The 26,370-nt window shown below is 42.5% G+C and overlaps 1 protein-coding gene across 2 annotated transcripts in view; it reads left to right on the top strand.

Moving 5' to 3' along the window:
• Positions 1–740: 740 nt before the first annotated feature.
• MAPK6 (mitogen-activated protein kinase 6) overlaps positions 741–26,370 on the top strand; it is a 42,874-nt gene continuing 17,244 nt past the window's right edge. The window contains exons 1-2 of one of the 2 annotated variants that reach the window (XM_035259669.3): positions 741–902; positions 24,109–25,294. In XM_035259669.3, coding sequence (XP_035115560.1) covers positions 24,740–25,294 — 555 coding nt within the window. In that variant the 5' untranslated portion in view covers positions 741–902; positions 24,109–24,739. The remainder of the gene's footprint in view (positions 903–24,108; positions 25,295–26,370) is intronic. The other variant, XM_035259667.3, reaches the window with a different exon arrangement.

The following is a 26,370-nucleotide window of genomic DNA, read 5'->3' on the forward strand; positions in this document are numbered from 1 at the left end:
GCAAAGGGTCCTTGCACTCAATACTCCATGATAAGTAATATAAGTTTGCTTTTAGGCAAGAAATGGGCCCAAGAAGGTACGCATCCATGTTTCTACGTTTCACAGTGCATCCCTTCCCAAATTCAAATTGGCCTATCCCAGTTCCTGCAACAAGCTAAGTATTCTGGACTCCCAGTCTTTGCTCACACTGTTCCTTTGGCAGAAACATCCTCCCCCTCACCTCCTGGATATACCGGCTCCAGCGGAAAGGCCGGGTGGTGACCTCTCCTAAAAGCCTTCCTCTGTACTCTCTGGCAGAATGAATGACCTTAGTATGTGGCCTCTAACGCGTCTGCCTTGTGCTCGAACTGTCGCCTTCCAGCCAATCCATCTTGAGGTCCAGCCATCCTGGAGACAGCCCTATTCCTCTCGGATTGCCCAGTGCCTTGCACGTAGTAGGTGCTTAGTAAACGCTCGCACTGAGTTTGGTCACTTTGTTCCTTTAACGACGGGACAGGTAGTAGAGCTGAGATGGCCCGCTGTCCTCCTCCCTGCCCACCCGCAGGCAAAGTCCCCGGGAGACGCAGGACAAGCCGCGTGCCTCTCCCACCGCCCCCGCGGCGCGCGCAGCCCAGTCACGGGCGTTGGAAATTCCGGCGCGTGCGGGCGCGCTGGGCAGGGCGGGGGCGGGGGAACCCGTGGAGTGAGCCTGTGACGCGAGGGGGCGTGGCTCAGTGAGGGCCCGCCCCCTCTCCCTCGCCCTCTCTCGCGGGTCGGGGTTACATGGCGGCGACTGCGGCAAAGCGAGAGCCTCGGAGACGCCGCTGCCGCCAGCACAGCCGGAGACCTGAGCCGACACTGGGGGCTGTCCGCGGGCCCCGCACTCTCTCGATGAGTCGGAGAAGTCCCGTGAGTGTGTGTGTGTACGTGTGCGGGGCGCGCCAGCTGGGCGGCTCGGGAGGGCGCCGCGGCGGGCCCGGCGGCGGCGGAGCCGGCTCCCTCCTCCATTGTGTGTGACCCTCCGGCGGCTGCCGCTCAACAAAGGCGCTTTTGTTCGGTTTCCTGCCCGCCCCCTTCTCGCCCGCCGGCCCGCCTGTTCGGGCCTGCCCGGCGCGTCCCCGCGCGGGTCGGCAGACTGCGGGCCGGGGTCCCCGCGTGGGGCCGGCGAGGCGGCCGGCGTGCCCCTCCCACCCGGCACGCCCCTCGTCCGTCGTCTGGCCGGGCAGTGCCGCGCCGCGCCGCGCCGCGCCCGCTCCCGGGCCACGCATGCAGGCTGCCGCCCCGCCGCCCGCTCCCGGCTCCGCGGGTTCGAAACCCAGCCTGACTGGAGGGCGGGCGAGCGAGGGGCGGCGACCCGGAGAGCATGAGGTGGCGCGGAGACTCGCCTTCCTGGCACGCTGCCTTTCGAAATGCTCCCACGTCTCCTCCCCCATCCCACCCGGTGATTCGGCCTCAGCTGACTCCGGCCGGGCAAAGTCTCCAGTGGCGTAGCGCGCAGCGCTCACCCGGCTTGTCTCAGAGCCCTGAAGTCCGCCCAAGTTTTGAGTCTAGCCATGAATGAGGTACTGAGAACTCCGAGACGAAATTCCTAATTTCCTCCCCCGGCCCTACAGTCTTTTCTTAGCTTCTTTCGGGACCTTAAGTGGTGGTCTGTAAAAGTGCCCCAGTGAAAATTTGTTTTGTCGGTTCACCAACAAGGGCCTCGTCACTTTGTTCTGCATTTTAATCCGCCTTGTGAGTTGTGTTGAGAAGTAAAGGTGTTTTGGCAGCCTTTTGTTTCTTGGCGAGTGTAGTACCCAACCGGTTCAGGTGTTACGGGCTCTGTGCAGGAGGAGCTTCTTGATTTCTTTACTGTTTTATTTTTTCTGTTGCTTATTCATTGGAAAAGATCCAGTGAAAGGGACTGGTGAGTTGGAATTAGAAGCCTACTGTATTAACAGCAGAATTCATGTTCATTGTTAAAGATGCAGTCTCAGTAATGCCTTTTTTTTTTTTTTTTTTTTAACGCATGCAGATGATTTGTCAAGGGGAAAAATTAACGCGCCGTATAATGAAGAGCAAGCAGCTTCAGAGTAATTTTCTGATACTGATTCTTCTAGCCTGTATCTTACAGTTCCGACTGGGCATGTCTTCTCTCTTTAACGCTGGGAAACCGAGATGGAAAGAATGATCTGACCAGAACAATGTAGGGTCCAACCACGGCCTGGCCCTGAAATCAGGAATTTGTTCATAAAAATGTCAGATTTTAATGTTGGAAAAATAATTTTGAATTGGGTGGAAAGAAACTTTGTCTTTAGATAGTAGTAGTTCAAACATGTTTATGAAGTGTTTGCTATATGCCAAGGAGTGTAGTCTTTTCACATATATGTTACGTCATTTAATAAGAATTGCCTTGTTAAGCTTGTAAAATTAATTATTAATGTCCTGAATTCAGTAATTGCAGTTATCTAGAAAATATGCCAGATTTGAGCAGAACATATTAGATCATCTAGGTATTACTGTTCAGAAGAAAACACTGGAAAATGGAGAATTGTTTTAGAAAAAGCTTCGTGTATAAGGATATTTTGGAATTCAGTTATTTGCAAGTGGTTTAGAAGTAGTTGTTGGCTACTTTCTGTGATTAAAAAATCCAGAGAAGAGTGATTTGAAGTCAGTTAATTTTGCAATAAAAAATGCACACATTCTAAAGGGAAATGTTAGCAGTAAAAGTGTTGCAGTGCTTTACATAAATTCATTTAAAGCATCGTGAGAATCATAACTGACAAAATAGTAAGGTTTGCTGACTCAGGGTACTTTGGTGAAGGGGATGGGGTCGGGTAGGAGGAAGCTTACAAGTGCTGCTTCAAGTTTTGAGTTGGATGATGACTCATGCTGCCCACGGACTGCTACGTGGCTTTTTTTTTTTTTTTTAATACACTGTATTTTTTTTTTTTTTTTAATGATAGGCTAAAATGTTCCTGTCCACATTGACATTCTCTCTTTTTTTCTGAAGAGGAACAGCAGTTTCTCTAAAAATGTAATGGCTTCTTAAATGCATTTTAAAAGTATATCATATACCCTACAGGTGGAATTGTGTAACATTTGCTAAGAGGAAAGGTAAAACCAACTGCTGGTCAGGTGGTGAAATTAAATGTTTGATACTAGCAGGTTTTTGGCTACTGCTTAGAGAGATTTGTTACAGGTTATTTATAAAGGTCAGTTAGTACTTTTATGGTGTTGGTAGAAATTGACCTTATGTTTTTATTGGTTATGTAAGTTATCTTTATAAACTCTAGAAATTACTGGTTTTAATAGGTATTGTAAAGATACCATCAGTGATTAATATTTAATCAGATATGCCTCTGAATAGGAAAGTTTCGCTCTTGTAGAATTCTTATACAATGATTATATATTGTGTTTTCTTATGATTTATATGAATTTTCTGTTTTAATAAAGACAACTTGACATAGGCATTAGGCCCTATTTTTCATGTTTTTTTTTTTTTTTTTTAAAGATAAGCTGAATGTACAGTTCCAGATTAGAACTTTAAGTTGAAACTCGGTAATATAAATCTTTTGACTGGTTTTAAAACAGGCAACGTTTAGCAAGTTGGCTTAAAATACGATTGGAGGCAGGGAAGATTGAGAGTGGCAGTTTGAGTGGGGCTGGGCAGTTTGAGTGGTTCATGCCTGTAATCCTGGCACTTTGGGAGCCTGAGGTGGAAGGATCGCTTGAGGCCACGAGTTCAAGACTAGTCTGGGCAACATAACGATACCATCTCAATTTTTAAAATATAAGAAAAAAAATTTCCTACCCCACCCTCTAGTTTTTCTGTGTATACTGTTTATTTTTCCAAAGGGATTTGAGGAGTTTGTGGGCAGTAAAGTGTCTGTTGTTTTTGTGAGACAAGGTTATGCTGTCACGCAGGCTGGAGTGCAGTGGTATGATCACTGTTCACCGCAACCTTTACTTCCTGGGCTTAGGTGATCCTCCTGCCTCAGCCTCTGAGTAGCTGGGACTACAGCTGTGTGCGACCATGCCTGGCTGGTTTTTCATATTTTTTTGCAGAGATGGGTTTTCACCATGTTGCCCAGGCTGTTCTTGAACTCCTGGGCTCAAGCAATCCTTCTGCCTCAGTCTTCCAGAGTGTTGGGATTACTGGCGTAAGCCCCTAATCTCGGTCCGGAAAATGTGTTGTTAATATGAATTAAATTTTTGAAACTATTTTGGGAGAGTATTGCATGATTTATATATAAAGGATTTTTTATAAGGTTTAATTCAAATTAAAAAAAATTTCCTACTAAAGGAAACAAAAATACAAATATAAAAGTATTGAATATTTTCAAAGCATCACATTACTTAAAGGTTTAACATATTTCCAGCATTGTTCTCAAATATAGGTAATTAGCTGTGGTGCATCATTTAGAGTTTAAAAACAAATTGGGGCTGGGTTTGGTGGCTCATGTCTATAATCCCAGCGCTTTGGGAGGCCAAGGTAGGTGGATCACGAGGTCAGGAGATCGAGACCATCCTGGCCGAATACAAAACATACAAAAATTGCCTGGGTGTGGTGATGAGCACCTGTAATCCCAGCTCCTCAGGAGGCTGAGGCAGAAGAATTGAATGGGGCAGGGGGGAGAGGGGAGGGAGGTTGCAGTGAGACAAGATCACACCACTGCACTCCAGCCTGGTGACAGAGTCAGACTCTGTCTCAAAAAAAACACAACTGGATATCTTAGCCTGCTTCCTATCTCCAAGGTACTGCTTTAGGAAGTGCTGAGCCTTCTCACCACTGCTATCCAGTTCCTTGTTGCTTTTGTACCATTTGAACCTTGTCTTACTCTAGGGCCTCTTAAAATGGAAGGAAGATGCCTCAGAAGTAAATTCTGTGTGGCATTGTTGGCTGCCCTCATCAGTTCCTTCCGCCTGCCTTGTGGGCTGTTACATTACACTACAACCTGGCTGTGGTGTGGGAATTTTGCTCATTTTTCCTGCTCAGAGTCTTGACTGAGACTTTACAAAAACAACTTCAATGTTACTGTAGTTAATGGCATTTTCCAGGGATTGCTTTCATGTGAAGCTGATGCTTTTAAGATAGTGGTGTGGGCCGAGTCCAGCATTGGTTTTTCTCCTCCATGAACTGCCTATTTGGAAAATACTGTATACCTCTCTGATAGAATTCTAAAAGATCTGTCTTTCATTCATGTCGGTCTTCTAAGTCCATTTCTAAAAAAATTGTTCAGAGATTGAACGTTTATATAGCAAATAAAATTTTCTGATTTTTGTTAAATTTGTTTTTTTACAGAAAAAAAATGGTATCATTAAAGTTTTTTAGAATTTTAGCATTTACCTCAGAAAAGTCTGCAGAGAGTACAAACCTATATGCATTTAATTCTGTACAATCATAAAACTTCAAAATATTAGTGTTCCGGAGGGGTCACGGGCATTATCTTGCCTCATTCATGTACGTCATTTGACAGCTTACAAAACCAAGGAGCCAGGCGCGGCAGCTCATACCTGTAGTCCCAGCACTTTGGGAGGCTGAGGTGGGTGGATCATGAGATCAGGAGTTCGAGACCAGACTGACCAACATGGTGAAACCCCGTCTCTACTGAAAATACAGAAATCAGCTGGGCATGGTGGCATGTGCCTTTAATCCCAGCTACTCCGGAGGCTGAGGCAGGAGAATTGCTTGATCCTGGGAGGTGGAGATTGCACCACTGCACTCCAGCTTGGGCAATAGAGCAAGACTCTCTCAAAAAAAACAAAACAAAACAAACAAACAAAAAAAACCAACGAATGCCTGGAGAGATCGAAGACCTTGTTAGTGAAAATTGTAATTTCTGGAGCAACAGTATTGGTATCACCTGGGAACTTGTTAGAATTTAGAATCTTGACCTCATCTCAGTCCTACTGAATTAGAATCTTAGGATCTACTGTGTTTTTGTTTTGTTTTAATAAAGAGACAGTCTTGATTTGTTGCCCAGTTTGAATTGGAGTGCAGTAGTGTGATCATAGCACACTGTCCCCTGGAACTCCTGAACTCAAGTAATCCTCCCGCCTCAGTAGCTGGGACTAAGGCATGTGCCATCATACACTGCTAATTTTGTTTTTTTTTTAAGAAGTGGGGTCTCTCTTTGTTGTCCATGCTAATCTCAAACTCCTGGCCTCCCAACATGTTGGGAAGAACTTATATTTTAACAAGATGTTCAAGTGATTCAGTGCACACTCAGTTCCAGAAGCACTGCTAAATGATGCATACAGCCTGGGCAACATAGTGAGACCCTGTTTCTACAAAATAAGATATAATTAGCCAGTTGTGGTGGTATACTCCTGTAGTCCCAGCTACTTAAGAGGCTGAGATAAGAGGATCACTTGAGCCCAGGAGGATGAGGCCGCAGTAGCCATGATCGTACCTCTGAGTTCTAGCCTGGGCAACAGCATGAGACCCTGTCTCAAAAAATACATAAATAAATAAAGAGCTGGTTGCTCAGCTTGTTAGTGACTGATTTGGAAAACCCAAGTCTTCTGAGTTGCTCTTTCCCACTGGTCCTTCTGAAAAAAGTCAAATGGAAAATTTAGGATCCAAGCACTGCCCAGTTGAACTTTCTGTGATGATGGAAGTGTTCTGTGCTACCCAGTGAGGTAGCCATTGGCCATGTGTGACTGTTGAATACTTAAGGAGCAACTAGTACACTTGAGGAATTGAATTTTTTATTTAAATTACTTTACATAGTTGGATGTAGCTGGTGGTTACATGGACAGCACAGATCTAGATGATCTTTGCCCACACTAAAATCTAAGCTCTAATTTAATAATTGGTTAGACTCAGTTTCATAATTGTTCTCTCTTAATGTTCAAATCGGAGAGATGGTAGGTTGACTTAGTTTTTCCTAATATGCCCAGATATTATTTTAGTATGTATTATAAAACAGGGCGATTTTCTAATTGGTATGTCTGTGTTCAATAGAGTAGATAATGTAAGTTGTAAAAAGGTCCATTTCTTCCCGTCTCAATAGATATTTTCACTTGGATTTTTAAAAAGTGTCTATTAAATAAGTTTTTCTTAATTATCCTGTAGAAAGCATTGAGAGGATAGTTTTTGCCTCTGGCCCTAGTATCTCTAGGCTTGTTGGCATTTGCTGATAACTTCCAGATTGATCTGCTGTTTACGTTAATTCCAAGTACACAAACAGAGTGGTTCTTAACCTCCCACCTTCGTTTTTTTTTTTTTTTGAGACTGGAGTGCAATGGTGCAATCTTAGCTCACTGCAACCTCTGCCTCTTGGGTTCAAGTGATTCTCCTGCCTCAGCCTCCCAAGTAGCTGGGATTACAGGCATGTGCCACCACGCCTGGCTAATTTTGTAGTTTTAGTAGAGATGGGGTTTCAGTTTGTTGGTCAGACTAGTCTTGAGCTCCTGACCTCAGGTAATCTACCCACCTTGGCCTCCCAAAGTTCTGGGATTGCAGGCATGAGCCACCGTGCCTGGCCTTAACCTCCTACCTTATGCTGTGGGAAGATTCTAACCTTAGAGTCAGGCAGGCCTATGTCCAAATCCCAGCATTTACTGTGTCTGTCATTTTATGAAGTTGCTTTTCTTGGAGCAGCAGTGAGTGCTCTTTGTTTGTTAAATGATATTTAGAAGATTGTGGTTAGGGATGACAGAAATAATTTGTTATTTAGAAAATGCCTGTCATGGCTGGGCACGGTGGCTCACGCCTGTAATCCCAGCTCTTTGGGAGGCTGAGGCAGGCGGATCACGAGGTAAGCAGTTCAAGACCAGCCTGGCCAGCAGGGTGAAACCCCATCTTTACTAAAAATACAAAAAGTTAGCTGGGTATGTTGGTGTGCACATGTAGTCCCAGCTACTTGGGAGGATGAGACAGGAGAACTGCTTGAACCTGCAGGCGGACGTTGCAGTGAGCCGAGATGAGATCACCGCCACTGCACTCCAGCCTGGGCAACTCAGCAAGACTCAGTCTCCAAAAAAAAAAACAAGAAAGAAGAAAGAAAATGCCTGTCACATAATAGGTCCTTAGTATGTATGAGTTACCCACTCTCCCCTCCTGTTTGGATTTTATAGCTTTCTGTAACAGTTTTATGCTTAAGATTCTGGTAAGGCTTAATACATATTCTGAGTCTTGGTCTCTACCAGTTACTGTCATCTCATGCCTTGCTTCATTCATGTTGTATCTCATGTATCTTTTGCCACTTGTGCTCTGGGTTTCTTCTCTTGACTTTTTTTGTTTTTGTTTTTTTGGTAGCGACAGGGTCTCCCTATGTTGCCCAGGCTGGGCTCAAGCAGTCATCCTGCCTCAGCCTCACAAAGTGCTGGGATTACAGGCATGAACCACTTTGCTCGGCCTGTTAATTTCTCTCTTTTTTTTGAGATGGAATCTCACTCTGTTGCCTAGGCTGGAGTGCCAGTGGTGCAATCATGGCTCACTGCAGCCTCAGCCTCCTGGGTTCAAGTAATTCTTCTGCCTCAGCCTCTCTCTCAGGTAGCTGGGACTACAGGTGTCCGCCACTTGCCCGGCCAATTTTTGTGTTTTTAGTAGAGATGGGGATTTGCCATATTGGCCAGGCTGGTCTTGAACTCCTGACCTCAAGTGATCCATCCACCTTGTCCTCCCAAAGTGCTGGGATTACAAGTGTGAGCCACCGTGCCCAGCCAGCATGTTGACTTCTTAAGGACCTAACTCTTGCCTGCATCGTTAATTTTTCCCTTTCTGGATCATCTTTATAAGTATACAGATGTGCTTTAGAAGTGTACTGTCCAATATGGTAGCTACTAACCAATAGTGCTTTCTGCAATGAAATGTGTGGCTGTTTAATAATTTTTAAAAAGTTCCTCAGTATTGCTAGCCATAGTTCAGTTCTTCAATAGCTGTATGTGGCTAATGGCTACTCTGTTGGACAGTGCAGATAGAGAACATCTCTGTCATTGCAGGCTGCACTATTGGAAGCACTAAGTGAGGCTTCCTTCTTTATAAGCCCTTTCCCCATCCCACCTTATTCTCTAGCTACAACCTGATTTCTCTGATTCTCTTCCAAGCCAGTTTTCAAAAGTTGTTTTTGTGTGTTCTTTCTACTTGCCTTTGCTTCTCAGCCTACTACAGATTGGTTTCCATTGTTACCTCTAAAACTACTCTCGTCAAGGTTGCCAGTGGCTTCCTTTACCAAATTCATCTTATAGGCTCTCTCATTGGAGCATTCAATGTAGTTGACCGCTGTTTTCTGCCTATTCATCTGCTTCTCTTATTTTATGAGACCTATGTTCTTGTTTTCCTTCTACTTCTTACCTTGTTATATTGTATACTTTTGTTGTTGTTGTTTACTTTTTTTTTTTTTTCCTGAGATGGAGTCTCGTTCTGTTGCCCATGTTGGAGTGCCACGGCGTGATCTCGGCTTACTGCAACCTCCACCTGCCCGGTTCAAGCAATTCTCCTGCCTCAGTCTCCCTAGTAGTGGGGACTCCAGGCGCGTGCCAACATACCTGGCTAATTTTTGTATTTTTAGTAGAGACTGGGTTTCGCCATGTTGGCCAGGCTGGTCTTGAACTCCTGACCTCAGGTGATCTGCCCACCTTGGCCTCCCAAAGTGTTGGGATTACAGGCATGAGCCACTGCACACGGCCTCCCCTCCAAGCCCAACAGGCTTCTCTCTACTCTACCTGTCTCTTAAGTATTGGCATACCTAAGAGGGGAAAAAAGACCTAAATTTTTTCTTCCCCCATCTTTTTCTAAATTCTTTCCCTAGGTGGTCTCATTCAATTCATTGTTTTAAAAACCGTCTATATGTGAAAATGCTCATATTGATGTTTCTGGTTTAGACTTCTTGCCTGAGCGGCAGACATAATATCCAGCTGCCTTGCGAGACATTACCACTTAGTAACCTTGTAGGCAGTTGTCTAAGTATACCTCACATGTCCAAAATAGAACCCTGTTCTGTAATATGCTTCCAGTCTTTCCCTCTTCAGTAAATGGCACCTAGGATTTATCCTTGAATCCTGTCTTGCCCTTATCCTCATAGGTAATTCATCATCAAGTTGTTTTGGTCTCCAAAAGATCACTTAAATCCTTTTATTCAATGATCCGTTTTACATTTTCATTTATACCACCCTAGTTTCAGCCACCATTTTGTCACCTGGCTTACCGAAAGAGCTCTTAACTGGTCTTTGCTTTCACTCAGCTACATTCTTCAGACATGCTTCTCCCAGTGAGAATTGTCTTTCAAAAATGTAAATGCAATCATGTAGATTGCCTGCTCGAAATGATTTCATAGTTTTCCTTTGGTCTTAGTTATGAGATTCCAAATCCTGCCTCATGTGTTCTTCCTGTCTCATTGCTACCTCCTTTTCTGTGCCCTTTGCTCTAGATGCTGTGGCTACACTGGCATTTCTTTTTCTCTGAAATGCCATGTTCTGTCCTGCGTTAGGTTGTTCATTTTGTTGTTTCCTCTGTTAGGAATGCTATTCTCCCGTCTCTTAGCAGTGCTAGTACCTTCTTATCGTTCAGGTTTCAGTTCCTCAGATGGCCATTTCCCAGCTACTAGGCCAAATCTGGATTTGTTAATTGCTTAACTTGTTTGTTGGTCTTTCTTTACTTGAATGCAGGCTGTTTGGAAGCAGAAGAACGGTATCTGTTTTATTCTTTACTGTATTGTCAAAGAGTGCCTGGCGCGTGCTAAGTGCTTAGTAAATTTTTGCAGTCTGTATAAAATGTTTGATTCCTTTAAATCTTGGAATAGAAAAACTACATTAATAATTGTATTGTACTCAATGTAACATTATTCTGGACTGGGTCCTTTACCTTTTAAGTACATGATTGAGATAACTGCAGAAACTTAAATAGGGTCTGATTATTAGATGGTAGTAGTACTATACGAGTGTTAATTTCCTGATTTTGATGATTGTATTTTAGTTATACAGAAGATCTTTTGGTTTTTTGTTTTATTTTTGAGATGGAGTTTTGCTCTTGTTACCCAGGCTGGAGTGCAACGGTGCGATCTCGGCTCACCGCAACCTCCGCTTTCTGGGTTCGGGCAATTCTCCTGCCTCAGTCTCCCGAGTAGCTGGGATTACAGGCACGCGCCACCATGCCCAGCTAATTTTTTGTATTTTTAGTAGAGACAGGGTTTCACCATGTTGACTAGGATAGTCTCCATCTCTTGACCTCGTGATCCACCCGCCTCAGCCTCCCGAAGTGCTGGGATTACAGGCTTGAGCCACCGCGCCCAGCCTTTTTTTTTTGGAAACAGAGTCTCACTCTGTTGCCCAGGTTGAGGTACAGTGGTTCAATTTTGGCTCACTGTAACCTCCACTTCTCAAGTTCAAGCGGTTCTCCTACCTCAGCCTTCTGAGACTATAGGCATGTACCACCATGTCCAGCTAATTTTTGTGTTTTTTTATTTTGTGTTTTGTGTCCGTCACCCAGGCTGGAGTGTAGTGGTGCTATCTCGGCTGACTGCAGTCTCTGCCTCCTGGGTTCAAGCAATTCTTGTGCCTCAGCCTCTCAAATGGCTGGTATTACAGGCATGCACCACCCTGCCTGGGTCATTTTTTTGTATTTTTAGTAGAGACAGAGTTTCACCATGTTGGTCAGGCTTGTCTCAAACTCCTGACCTCAAGTGGTCTGCCCACCTTGGCCTCCCAGTGTGCCGGGATTACAGGTGTGAGCTACCGCCCCCGGCCAGAAGAAGGTCTTTGTCTATAGGAAATATACTCTACTCAAAGAGTTGGGGAGTGGAGGGAGATATGTACTATATGTCAATTAAAAAAAGTTACAGTGAGAAATCATGGAATTTGGTTTACAAACCTGGTTCAAATCCTGGCTGTCTCATTCATATGTGATCTTGAATGTATTATTTAAATTCTCTAAAATAAAGATTATAATATAATATTTATTTTGCCTGTTGGGGAGGATTTAGTGTAAGGGTATATATCTGACACAGTGTCACACACATAATGTAGTCTCAATAAAACCTTGCTTATATTCTTTTAAAATTCAAATATTAAAAAGTGTTAAAAAATTTGCCAGCCGTGGTGGCTGACACCTGTAATCCCAGGACTTTGGGAGGCTCGCTTGAGCCCAGCAGTTCAAGACTAGCCTCAGCAACGTTGTGAAACCTTGTCTCTACCAAGATAATAAAATTGAGCAGGGCGTGACAGCTCGAACTGTGGTCATAGCTACTCGGAAGTCTGAGGTGAGTGGATCCCTTGAGCCCTGGAGGCAGAGGTTTCAGTGAGTTGTGTTCATGCCACTGCACTTCAGCCTGGGCAATTGAGAACCTGTCTCAAAATAAATAAAAATTTAAATGTTTTTATTTTATTTATTTATTTTTTGAGACAGAGTTTTGCTCTGACACCAGGCTGGAGTGTAGTGGCACGATCTTGGCTCACCGCAATCCCCCGCCCCACCCCTACCCCCCATTCAAAATAGAGACAGGTTTCTCCATGTTGGTCAGGCTGGTCTCGAACTCCCAACCTCAGGTGATCCTCCCACTTCGGCCTCCCAAAGTCCTGAAATTACAGGCATGAGCCACCGTGCCTGGCCATGGATGGATATTTTCAATAGACTTTTTATATTTTCGAAAATTTAGCCTGTCTGAGTTTTTTATTCCTTTTTGTAGATCTGGGATTAGTTATATTTGGTGTATTTTTCTTTTATCCTAAAAGTCTTCTTTTTAGCACTTCTTTTAGTGAAAGTCTGCTGGAGACAGATTCTATCCAGTTTTTTTAATACTTTTTTTTTTCCTTTTTAAAATAGAGATAGGGTCTCACTATGTTGGTCAGGCTGGTCTTGAACGCAAGCGATCATCCCACCTCAGTCTCCTGAGAAGTAGCTGGGATTACAGGCATAAGCCATGGTGCCTGGCATCTTTCTACTGTTGTCTCTTTGAAAAGGTCTTCATTTTTGAAGGTTATTTTCCTTAGATAAAGAATTCTGATATGATGGTCAGCATTAGGTGTCAACTTGATTGGATTGAAGGATGCCTAGATAGTTTCTAAAGTATTGTTTTTGGGTGTGTCTGTCAGGGTGTTGTTGCAAGAGGAGATTGACCTTTGAGTCAGTGGATTGGGAGAGGAAGACCCACCCTCATCAATGTGGATGGGCACCACCCAGTTGGCTGCCACTGAGTTTAAAACAAAGCAGGCAAAAGGAGATGGGATAAGCTGGCTTGCTGAGGCTCTTGGCTTTCATCTTTTTCTGGTGCTGGATGCTTCCTTCCATTTCTCTTGCCCTTGAACATCAGACTTCAGAATCTTTGGCCTTTGGACTCTTGGACTTAGACCAGTATTTGCTGGGGGTTGTCCGGCCTTTGGCCACAGACTGAGGGATGCACTGAAGTCTTTCCTGCTTTTGAGATTTTGAGTGAGTTACTACTGGCTTATTTCTTCCCCAGCTTGGAGACGGCCTGACATGGAACTTCTTTGCCTTGTGATTATGTGAGCCAATTCTCCCTAATAAGCTTCCTTTCATATAACCTATTAGTTTTGTTTCTTTGGAGAACTTTGACTAATACATCTGGTTTGATAAGTTTTTATTTTATTTTATTTTATTTTTTTCCTTTTTTTTTTTTGGGTTGATCGTTTTTTGCTTTTTTAATTTTGGTACTTGAAAAATATTCTGTTGTCTTTGGATTTTCATTGTTTCTAATTATAAATCAGCTATCATTCTTTCTATTCATCTCCAGTGTACTCTGTCTCTCTTTGCCTTGGTTACTTTTTTATTTCTTCCTGTTTTTTCCTGGTTCCTTTTTTTTTTTTTTTTTTTTTTTGAGATGGAGTTTTGCTCCTGTTTCCCAGGTTGGAGTGCAGTGGTGAGATTTTGGCTCACTGCAACCTCCATCTCCTGGATTCAAGTGATTCTCCCATCTCAGCCTCCTGAGCAGCTGGGATTACAGGCATGTACCACCATGCCTAGTTAATTTCGTATTTGTAGTAGGGATGGGGTTTCACCATGTTGGCCAGGCTGGTCTCGAACTCCTGACCTCAAGTGATTTGCCTGCTTCAGCCTCCCAAAGTGCTGGATTACAGGTGTGACCCACCGTGCCTGGACTCCTGCCTGGTTGCTTTTAAGTCATTCTTTTTTATCATTTGCTTTTTGAGCCAGAGTCTTGCTCTGTCACCCAGGCTGGAGTGTGATGGCTGATCTCGGCTCACAGCAATCTCTGCTTCCGGATTCAAGCAGTCCTCCTACCTCAACCCCTCAAGTAGCTGGGACAGGTGCATGCCACCATGCCTGGCTCATTTTTGTAGTTTTTGTCGAGACAGGTTATCACTATGTTGTTCAGTCTGTTTTCAAACTCTTGAGCTCAGGCTATCCACCTGCCTCGGCCTCCCAAAGTGCTGGGATTATAGGTATGAGACACTGTGCCCTGGCCAGGTGTTGTTCTTTCTCGTCCTTCCTTTTTTCTTCACTTATCTTTTTGTTTTCAACAGTTTGACTGTGTACATAGGTATGTTTTTTTGAGACAGAGTCTCGCTCTGTCGCCCAGGCTGGAGTGCAGTGGTGCAGTCTCGGCTCACTGCAACCTCAGCCTCTTAGGTTCAAACAATTCTCCTGCCTCAGCCTTCTGAGTAGCTGGGATTACAGGTGTGTACCGCACATACCATCATGCCCGGCTAATTTTTGTATTTTTAACTTTTTAGTAGAGTCAGAATTTCACCATGTTGTCCAGACTGGTCTTGAATTCCTGACCTCATGATCTGCTGCCTTGGCCTCCCAAAATGCTGGGATTACGGGTGTGAGCCACCGTGCCTGGTGGATTTTTTTTGTTTTTATCCTGCTCAGGGTTCATCAAACTTCTAGATCTGTGGGTTGATGTCTTAGTTTTTGTCCCTTATCTTTTTTTTTTTTTTTTTTTTTTTTTTTTTTTGAGACAGGGTCCCACTCTGTTGCACAGGCTGGAGTACAATGGCTCAATCTCAGTTCACTACAACCTCTGCCTCCCAGATTCAAGCAATTCTCCTGCTTCAGCCTCCAGAGTAGCTGGGATTACAGGCATGCACCACCATGCCCGGCTAATTTTGTATTTTTAGTAGAGATGGGTTTCTCCATGTTGGTCAGGCTGTTCTCAAACTCCTGACCTCCGGTGATCTGCTCCCCTCAACCTCTCAAAGTGCTGGGATTACAGGCGTGAGCCACCTAGTCCTGTGAGAAATTTATTTCTTTACAGTTGTAGAGGCTCAAAAGTCTGATACCATGGTGCTGGCATCTGGCAAGGGGTCTCCTTTCTGCATCATCCCATGGTAGAAGAGAAAGAGAGGGCCAAACTTACTTTTCTAATAGGCCCACTCCCACAATAATGACATTAACCCATCTACTTCCTACTAGTGATTAATAATTGCCACTTATTAGGCCCCACCTCCCAATTCTTGCATTGAGGATTTTCTAACCGACGAACCTTGGGGTCACAGTCAAAGCCTAGCACAGGCCTAGTGAAATCAGACTGGACTCTTTCAGTAGTGCCAAATTCTTCTATGTGTCTGATAGGAAACAAAATTCTGTTTTTAAATCTTGTAAGCTTTCTTTCTTTTCTTTCTTTGTCCTTGTTTCTTTCTCTCTCTCTCTCTCTTTGATTCGTTAAGAAAGTAAAGGAATAAAAGAATGGCTACTCCATAGTCAGGGCAGCCAAATCTTGCAAGCTTTCTTCAGTTCTGAAGAAAGTGAGAGAGAAAGAGGAATGATATTCCAGAAAAATTATATGCCATTCTGAATTGTTTTCAAAAATTAGGGAATTGGCCAGATGCAGGGCTGATCTGTAATCCAGCACTTTGGAAGACAGGTGGGGGGATAACTTTAGGCCAGGAGTTGAAGACCAGCCTGGGTAACATAGACCCCATCTCTACAAAAAAAAAAAAAGTAGTTGGGCATGGTGTGTGCCTGTAGTCCCAGCTACTCGGGAGGCTGAGGTAGTAGAATTGTTTGAGGCTACAATGAGCTTTGATCATGCCACTGCACTACAGCCTAGACAACAGAGTGAGACCCTGTCTTTTAGAAAGGGAATCTCCAACCAAGCATCTGGTTCTCTCCATTTGATAAGAGTCTTGAGATGTTTTTTAGGGCCTCACACAATGTGACCTTCCTTAGACCCTCATTAGAGTAAGCTCAAAAACAACAGCAATCATGTTTGATTTATAGTCTGAAAAGCAGTGGTGTTAAATGCTGTCAACCCTGCTAGGATGGACTGAGGACTAGTGGCTAGGTCTTGCATATCTTCGTTATACCTTCTTTGGTATTACATGGGCTGATAGGACTTTTTAGAATCCGGCTTGACTGCTTATATAGAATGCTATTTCAGTGGCACAATCCCTCCCCACCACCTCAACAAAATAAGATGCGAGCTATAACAAAGCTGAAGTGTTTTATTTCTTCATTGTGAGTGGGTTGAAACCAGCTGCCTTCTTCATGTTGTTGGCAGACCTATGCATTCGCATAGAGTGAGGGTCCTGGTGGAATGCCTGGAAAAAGTACCATATCTAGGCACCTTCACTGATGTTTTCTAGTGGTAGATCAGAATGTGATCACATTCTGAAAAATTTGAGGATAGGACTTCCCTTCTCCCAAAAGCTTCCTACTGCCACATAGAATATGCTGTTTGCATTGATTCATTCTGTACACATTTTAGGGTACCTACTAATTACCTATTACTATGCTTAGGAAATGTCCCCAAAGCCACTTAGTCCCAAACCTTTCATAATGGACAAAGCCACAGAAAAAAGGTGGGGGATGGTACCCTGGAAAATGAAGAGTAGAGGTTCTGAAGAATCAGATTAGATTAGACTGGGGAAAGATGGCAAAAGAAAAGGGAGTGAAAATGTTATTAGAAAGAAGAGGAAGAAAAGTGAAATACTAGTGAGATAGGGAGGAATCCACTACAGTGCCCCTATGCTCCAAAAGTAATGATGTGTTCCTATGAGCTCAAGATTGAAAAAAAAAAAAATTGACCTCTGCTGTACCTTAATGCCTAAAACAATGCCTAGCACATGGTAAGCATTCAGTAAAATTTTATTGAGTGAAAGGTAATGGATGGATAGGATAGTTGAATCTATTCAGTCTGTTTAAAAGATGTTTTAAAAACATCTTGGTTCATTCTGCTCTGGGCCTACGTTGGGATTTCATTTCCCAACTCCCTTGGGTATACATATGACCATGTGACCTACTTTAGTCAGTAAAATGTGAGAAGTGAATGGTGTCATTTTTGGATGGCAGCTTTGTTGCCAGTGAGATAGTCTCACTTGTTTTCTCTGCTACATGGTGTGTCAGCAGCTGAGGTGGTAGGTACTTTAACAGCTTGGCTGACAGCTACATTGGACTTGTGGCATGAGCAAGACTTAAACATTTGGGGGCCATCTAACTTACCCTGACTGCTATGAAAATTTATATTTTCATCTGGTTAGAATCCTCAGGTGTCCAAAGGTGCTTAAAGAGGCTGTGCACATATCTCCAGTCCTGTATTTGCTCCAATGTTTCTTTAATGTTAGTTAGGTTGGGAATCTTAGAATGATGCCTCCCACCAGGAAGAAGATAAGAAATGGAATGAAGCATTATTACAATTATTTTAAAATTTGCAGCCATACATTTGTGGAAGGGATTATATTTGTTTAGTGTACAGCAATTTCATAGCATCTCTCCCATTCTGAGCATACCACCCACCGTAAGTGGTTGGGAAAAACGCTAAAGAAATAAAAGACTTGTTTTGCACTTTTGTAGATCATAGACTTAGAATTGGGAGGGTCTGTAGGGATGTTATTACTAGTTTATCTAGGTCTATGATTTTTGAATTTCAAAATTACAAAATTACAGTAAATCTGTAACTAAGAGATGTCTTGCTTATCCCCCAGGATGGAGTGCAGTGGCATGATCTTGGCTCTTTGCAACCTCCACCTCCCAGGTTCAAGTGATTGTGCTGCCTCAGCTCCTGAGCAGCTGGGATTACAGCTGTGTACCACCATGCCCAGCCAATTTTTGAGGTTTTAGTAGAGACGGGGTTTGGCCATGTTGTCCAGGCTTGTCTCAGGTGATCTGCCCACCTTGGCCTCCCAAAGTCCTGGGATTACAGGTGTGAGCCACCCTGCCTGGCTGTAACTAGACTTACTAGTAGAGTAATCTAGTTGCACATTTACTGTAAGTCATCCATACTGGAAAATAACAACTAGAGATAAGCAACAAAAAATATATATAATGGTAAGTACTTCACAATGGCTTTTTAAATGGTCAAAGGCAAATGAAAGCCCTAATGTGAAAATGCATTTAGGCAAGTGCTTAGACAATTGAAGAACACAAATTGGTAGCAGTAGGTGAGTGAGTTGTTTTGTTTTGTTTTCTTAGACAGGGTTTCACTCTTTATTGCCCAGGCTGAAGTGCAGTGATGCAGTCTCAGCTCACTGCAGCCTCTGTCTCCTGGGTTCAAGCGATTCTCCAACCTCAGTCTCCCAAGTAGCTGGGATTACAGGTGTGAGCCACCACACGCAGCTAGTTTTTTAATTTTAATAGAGATAGGGGTTTGACCATGTTGTCCAGGGTGGTCTTGAACTCCTGGCCTCAGGTCTTCTGCCTGCCTTGGTCTCCCAGAGTGCTAAGATTACAGGGGTGAGCCATCATGCCCAGCCTGTTTTGTCTTTAAATTGGATACTCTGTTACTGTCCCTGACTTCAAATGTTTGTCTCTGTAGATAAGCATAGTTACTGATACTCTGCAGAGCTTTTTAGACTTTGGCGTTTTCGTTTTAAGGTCCTGTTTCTCTTTCCAGATTCCTAAGATTATTTGCTGATAATAGTTTATACTCCCAGCCTCCTTGAGGTCCACTGATAACTGAAAGGGGTCCCTGATAACTCTTAGGGCCACCCACCCTACATTAGGAGCAAGGGCTTTATCAAGAATGTACATGAGCAAGCCGCTAAGCTGTAGCACTTGGCCTTCTCTGCCCGAAAAACTTAGTAGCGTTTATGAGAGCTTGAGACATGATCCCGGGGAGGGGTGAATTTGCTACAGCTGCATTTCTCTTGTGTCAGGGTTAGGAGATAGCCCTAGGTGAATATAAGGAAAGCTCAACCTTTTTCTTCTGTCCAAAAGCAACTGGGTTTTGGCTGAGGACATGTGAGGTTGGCTAGATTCCTGTTAACTCAAATTACTTGCTTAACTATGGAGAAGAGCAAAATAAGCAAGAGCCTTTGTGGAGAGGACCTGGGGGAAGTGCCGTCAGTGACTGAACAGGCCAGATGACCCATGTCAGCATTTATCCTGAGAAGCAGCAGAGCAGAAGGTTGAGGAGAAAACCAGAAAAATAACCTTTATGTATATGGCCCTGACTTCAGACTTTCTTTGCACACCTAGACTTCCTTTTTTGACATAGGTAGGCCAGGTTTCTCCTTGATAAGAAAAAAGAAAATTCAGTTTCTATAGAATGTTGAGATGGAACAGAGTAAAGTTATTTTATGTGTTTTGTTTGCATTTCATTACTTTATACACTTAGGCTTGACTCCCAGTACCAGCATTGCTCTTGGTGTGGGGGTAGACCAGGTGACAGAGCAGGAGGTAATTTAGAGAAGAGAGCAGTGCCTGAGCAGACACCTGTGGCTAATGCAGTTTCAGGGAGCTGCCTTATAAACTTAAGAAGCTGGTATCCAGCCTGATTACAGAGAGCTTTTAATTCCATGGCATGGTAAATCACTGAAAGAAAGCCAAAGATAAAAAGCCACCTTTATTCTTATAAATTGTTCTCTGTACTTCATTTTATTCACCCAAATTGTTAAAAACAAAACAATATTGAACCAGCTAATCAAACTTAGTGATCCCTCTCCAAACAACCCAGAATCAGCCCTGCTTAGTAGGAAAGGGTAGCATTTATTTGGAAGCAGAGAAATTGGAAAGACAGTGAAAAGGATCCCTTTATGTTATCTTCTTTTTTACTCCCTTGGAGTGTGTGGATCGTGTAAAAAGAATACAGAGCCCCAGTTTTTTCCTGGGTCTAAGCTTTAAACTTTGCCTTTATGAAATTAAACATGAAAGATGATGGATATAGTGGCACCACTGATGTGGATAGAGGATGCAGTGACCATCTGCTGGTCCAGTTGAGTTTTATGTATGTTCAGTGAGGCCAAGGAGCTCCATGATTGACATAAAAGTTGGGAGATAGTTGGAGGGAAATCAGCATTTGGAATATAACTGCCCTAAGAGTCAAGGTGTGATAAGGAGGGAACAGTTTCTCTCTAGGTTCACTAGGGGAGCATGAGAGCATACCTCCTGACTTTCTAGTTAGGCCACACCCCCGTGTCTAGACTCTCAGTAGCATCTTGTAGCATTCCTCGGTACCATGTGTTCTTCATTTCCTTGTTTTCTTTTCATTTTTAAAAAATTGTTTGTCTCTAGTCACACAATGAACTCCATGAGGGCAGAGCCCCAAGTCTCTCTTTACTCCCCAGGGCCAGGAGATTGACACAGATACTTATCAAATAATGGAACATGACTAAATTGTACACATTTTTTGGATTCACTCTGTGATGCAGAGGTATACAACATTACTCCCAACTTACAAATTAAAGTGGGTCTACTTTCCAAGATCCTAGCTGATTTAAAAGGCGGTCCATCAGAATTTGGTCTAATGAATACTGAAGGATTCTGAGGACTATTGCTCACAGAGCAACGAGGCAGAATCGCTGAGCAAGCACTAATATTATAAATCTTTTTCCCCCCAGATGTTTAATTGGTATAATCCTCATTGTCTAGTGGAATTACAGTTTGGTTTATAAATACTACCTTCTCTTGTTAGAATGTATAGTTTTCATCATCTGAGTCCATAGTGGTGACTCTGCAGTTCAGTGTAGACAAAGCTCCTACCTTTCCTAGTGTCAGTTTTTACTTCCTCTACCTCATGAAGTGCTGATCGGTCACTGAGGATTCTGAAGAGGCACTCTCATCCTTGGTGGCAGGGTGGGGTGGGGGGTGGGCAGCAGCATCCCAGCCTTGAGATGCTTCACTTTCCTTCTCTGTAACCAGACTTTGAAAATTGTTCATCAGGCTCTGATCCTCAACGGCCTTTTGCTACGTGCCTCCCAAGAAATTTGTCTCTTTTTATATAAACTACAAAATGTTGAAAATGTATTTCCTGAAATAAATGTTTCAAATGCAAAAAAAAAAAAGTTTCTAGTTTGTGACGCTTCAAGTTTCTAGTTTGTGATGCTTCTTGGTCTTGGTAAAATTTAAGAGGGCAGATATGGATGGAGGTCTTGAGTAAGGATTTCTCATTTTTATGGCTTCCCTAATCTGGCTGCAACTCCTCCTTTAGTACTGTTCGGTCATATAGCAGTGGTGTATTTGTGCTTGACTAGATTGCTGTATTAGTGAACTAGAAGTTTGAGGGAGAACTTGGAGATCTTAATGTTCTTATTTCATTTGTCTATGGAACTGACTACAGTGTACATTTATCAGAAATGTAAAGCATGACTAAGCTTTAAGGAATTGTTTTCATTAAGGCAAGAAAGTAGGCATGAACAAACATTCTTTTTCAGGTAGAGACTACAGATGTAACATTTTGGAAATAGTGGAACCTTTAAGAAATACTGGTTTTCTTGACCAGCCTGGGAAACATGTTGAAACCCCATCTCTACAAAAAATACAAAAATTAGCTGGGTGTGGTGGCTCCTGCCTGTAGTCCCGTTACCTGGAGGGGGTCGCTGAGGTGGGTGGACCTCTTGAGCTCAGGAGGTAGAGGTTGCAGTGAGCGGTGATCATGCCACTACACTCCAGCCTGGGTGACAGAGCAATACCCTGTCTCAAAAACAAAACAAAACTGGTTTTCCTAGGATATTTGGTGGGGAGCAGAAGGAATCAAGATGTGTACAGAGAACAGAAAAAACTTGGTGGGAGGGACACATGCAGTATTAAAGCCCTTTGTAAAAATCTGAAAGTTTTTTAGCAATACAGAAACTTATTTTTATTACTTATTCTCACAGTCACATGAGCCTAGATCATATAACAACATTGAAAATCCACTGGCTAAAGACCAAAGAGAGACTAATGGCTCAGTTAGATAATGGCAAATGATATGTTGAACTTAAGTTGTTTGAAATATTTTTTAATTCAAAAGTTTATTCACAGACTTCAACTTTTAAGTTTTTTATTACAAATAGACTGGTAAGCAACAATTTTTAGGGGACTTTTTTTTGGCGGGCTAGGAGGGCTGATTTCTAAGAAGCAGAGAAAAACTTGCAGATGGACAGGAGAAGCCATCTCTGTTACAGTAAAAGAAATCTGTTATACTGTTAGTGTCCTTCATAATATTAAGCAGATACAAAACTTGTTCTTATTTATTAAAAGAACTGCGAGATAATCAATTATCAGTTTTATTTATTTATTTTGGAGACGGAGTCTCACTTTGTAACCCAGGCTGGAGTGCAGTGGTATGATCTCGGCTCACCGCAGCTTCCGTCTCCCAGGTTCAAGCGATTCTCCTGCCTCTGCCTCCTGAGTAGCTGGGACTACAGTCGCACACCGCCACGCCCAGCTGTTTTTTGTATTTTAGTAGAGACAGGGTTTCACGGTGTTGCCCAGGCTGGTCTCAAATTCCTGAGCTCAGGTAATCCACCTTCCTCAGCCTCCCAAAGTGCTGGGATTACAGGCGTGAGCCACCGCACCTGGCCATTATCAGTTTTTATTAAAGCTGTCTTTCTCCTATTGAGCGATGAGTTGAGTTTACTGAGGGCCAGAATCCTTTTGCTCATATCACCTTTGCTCCTGCCTAGCATATAATAGTTGCTCAATAATTTTTATATATTCAATTAAATGAATAAATTGGCTTTAGGTTATTCTTTCTGCTTAAAATATTGTCTGGTCTTATTTGTCAGGAATTCTGACCACCTTATTACCACCTTATTTTCCATAGTGCCTCATATCTGGTACTCTGGGTAGTCTGCAGATTCAAGGATTAAGCCATTAAGAAATTGAAAGAACCAAGTTGCATTTGTTTGTTTGTTTTTTTCAGGCGGGCTAGGGAACCGTCTGCTGGAGTTGAGACTATTTTTTCCTGCCCTTCTATTGGATATTTTTAAAAGCATGAAATATTTTAAACGTATAGAGATCAATATAACGAACCTTCATATACATACGACCCAGCTCTATAAGATTCTAGTAATCTGCCATGCTTGTTATTTAAAAATAAATAACACATTAAAATGCAGAGAAATTATTCTGGTTTCTTTCCTTAATAACTTCCAGGTAATCTTATGACCTTGGTATTTGTCAGTCTCATTTTTTTCATATTTGTTTTACTTTTGCAGTATACGTATATACTTAGCAAAAAAACTATTTTACATGCATATAACTACTTATCTGTTCTCCTATTTTACGAATTTTAGGTTGTTACTAATTTTTTCTTTACCAAAAAATGAGCATTTCTCTAGGGAGTTTACTGTGAGGAAAAATGGCCAAGACATAGAGTATGCTATTTATTCATTTATATGTTCATGCCAAATGGCCCTGAAGTTTTTTTTTACTAAACTCCAACCAATATTGTATGAAAGTTTGTTTTCTCACACTCCTCAGACTTGACATTAACAGACTCTAAGCATGTTTTTTCAATCTGAAATGTTTTCTTAAGGTTTCCTATCAATCCCATTAAGTGCTTTTTCATAGATGTATTCATTGTTCAAGTTTACTCTTATAAACTGAAGAGCATTATTTGCATATTTATCTTATTTGTGCTGTTAGATGTTTGTTCATTGGCTATTGATAGGCATAGTTAATAAGTAAACATACTCTTAAACTCAGACATTGCAGACTTGTTATCAGTTCTTTTAGATGGATGTCACTAATGTTTTACCCCTCATAAACTCAGGTTCTATAAAAATACTGTGAATCTTCCCATACTTGTTGGCATTTCAGAAATGGCACAACCTAATGAGTCTAACTGTTATCAAGAATCTAGTGTAGTGAAATCTGGAGCCCCAGCCAGTATGTGTGAATTGCTCACAACATTTTTGCAAGCTATTTTTGATTAAGGGTAATTTGTCACTTAATGACCATAATTAAGTTTAATGTTCCAGGAGCAGTTTATTGCTAAATGTCCAGTTTGTGTCATATTACAAATTTGAAGAAAAGCGTATTTTCTGCAGTGGTGACTTTTCCTTCTTTTTCTTACTCCCCAGGTTGTATCAGAGTAAGATGGACGGTAGCTTTGATTGTGATTGTGGTGAGCTGGAGCCACCTGATCACTAACAAAAGACATCTGTTAACCAACAGCCACCAGGGCTTCCTGTTGAAATATATAGCAACAAAGGAAGAAAAGAAGCAAAACGGAAATAGTGCTTACCAGCACCTTAGAACGATGCTGCTCAGGACCAGTCCAACACTGAATGTATCTGCACTGTGAGGAGAATGTTCATAGAAGCCTGTTGTGTGCATATTTATTCACATTTTTGTTAAATGTTAAATCGTTTAGCACAGTAATCTGAGTGCATAGTATGTCATTTCATTCCGTTTGAGTTTCTTGAGTGTTTTCTTTAAATGTCTGCAGAGTTGCTGCCCCTTTCTTGAACTATGAGTACTGCAATCTTTTTAATTCTCAATATGAGTAGAGCTTTTTGAGCTTTAAATCTAAGGGGACCTCAACAGGCCTGTTTGGCATATGCAATGAACATCAAGAAACCATCTTGCTGTGGAAGCATAATTATTTTTCTTCTCCCTTTTTGAAAGATCTTTCCTTTTGATGCCAGTTTTCTTCCTTGTTTACATAAGTTCAACAATTTGAAAGGAAAAGGCAATAGTAAGGGTTTCAAAATGGCAGAGAAATTTGAAAGTCTCATGAACATTCATGGTTTTGATCTGGGTTCTAGGTATATGGACTTAAAACCGTTGGGTTGTGGAGGCAATGGCTTGGTTTTTTCTGCTGTAGACAATGACTGTGACAAAAGAGTAGCCATCAAGAAAATTGTCCTTACCGATCCCCAGAGTGTCAAACATGCTCTACGTGAAATCAAAATTATTAGAAGACTTGATCATGATAACATTGTGAAAGTGTTTGAAATTCTTGGTCCCAGTGGAAGCCAGTTAACAGACGATGTGGGCTCTCTTACGGAGCTGAACAGTGTTTACATTGTTCAGGAGTACATGGAGACAGACTTGGCTAATGTGCTGGAGCAGGGCCCTTTACTGGAAGAGCATGCCAGACTTTTCATGTATCAGCTGCTACGGGGGCTCAAGTATATTCACTCTGCAAATGTACTGCACAGAGATCTCAAACCAGCTAATCTTTTCATTAATACTGAAGACTTGGTGCTGAAGATAGGTGACTTTGGTCTTGCACGGATCATGGATCCTCATTATTCTCATAAGGTATGTAGAAAGCCAGCTGAGACAGATCTTTAAACTGATACACGTCATCAGGAATAGGTACTTGTATTTTCTTTGTAGGTTGTGGCACAGTGTTTAATCTTACTAAACTTTACATAGTGCCTTTTTTTCTGATGCAGATCTACTTTCCTTCACAGTCTGTTTGAAATGAAGGCGGAGGGGGATAATTAAATACTAATTTCTAAGAATAGATGGTTATTATAATGAAGTTCTAAAGTATGTGGTTATTTATTATAAATGAAATTCTCTCTTAGTTATTTAAAAGTGGAATATACTCTTCTCTCTTTGGGACAGAATTGTAATCTCTCTTTGGGACAGAAGTGTAAGAGGGGATACTACTTTGACTTTTAGGTCTTTTGTTTGTTTTGTTTTCGAGACAGAGTCTTGCTCTGTCTCGAAGGCTGGTTTGCAGTGGTGCCGTCTCGGCTGACTGCAACCTTCATCACCTGGGTTCAAGCAGTGACTCAGTACCTCAGCCTCCCAAGTAGCTGGGATTATTGGTATGTGCAGTCATGCCCAGCTAATTTTCTTTGTGTTTTTAGTAGAGATGGGGCTTCACCATGTTGGCCAGGCTGCTCTTGAACTCCTAGGCTCCAACTATCTGCCTGTCTCAGCCCTCCAAAATGCTAGGATTACATGTGTGAGCAACCATGCACAGCCTTTTTTCTGATTTTTTTTTTTTTTTTGAGACAGAGTCTCGCACCGTCACCAAGGCTGTAATGCAGTGGCGATCTCGGCTCATTGCAATCTCCGCCTCCTGGGTTCAAGCAAATCTCCTGCCTTGGTCTCCCAAGAGCTGGGACTACAGGCGTGTGCCACCAGGCCCAGCTAATTTTTTTGTATTTTTAGTAGAGATGGGGTTTCTCCATGTTGGAAACTCCTGACTTCAGCCTCCCAAAGTGCTGGGATTACAGGCATGAGCCACCGTACCCAGCCCTTTTTTCTAATTTTTTTAGAGACAAGATCTTGCTGTGTTGCTCAGGTTGTCCTCAAATTCCTGGGCTCAAACGATCCTCTGGCCTCAGCCTCCTGAATAGCTGAGGCTAAAGGTACATGTC

The sequence above is a fragment of the Callithrix jacchus genome, chromosome 8 (assembly GCF_049354715.1).
Source record: "Callithrix jacchus isolate 240 chromosome 8, calJac240_pri, whole genome shotgun sequence".
Lineage (NCBI taxonomy): Eukaryota > Metazoa > Chordata > Mammalia > Primates > Cebidae > Callithrix > Callithrix jacchus.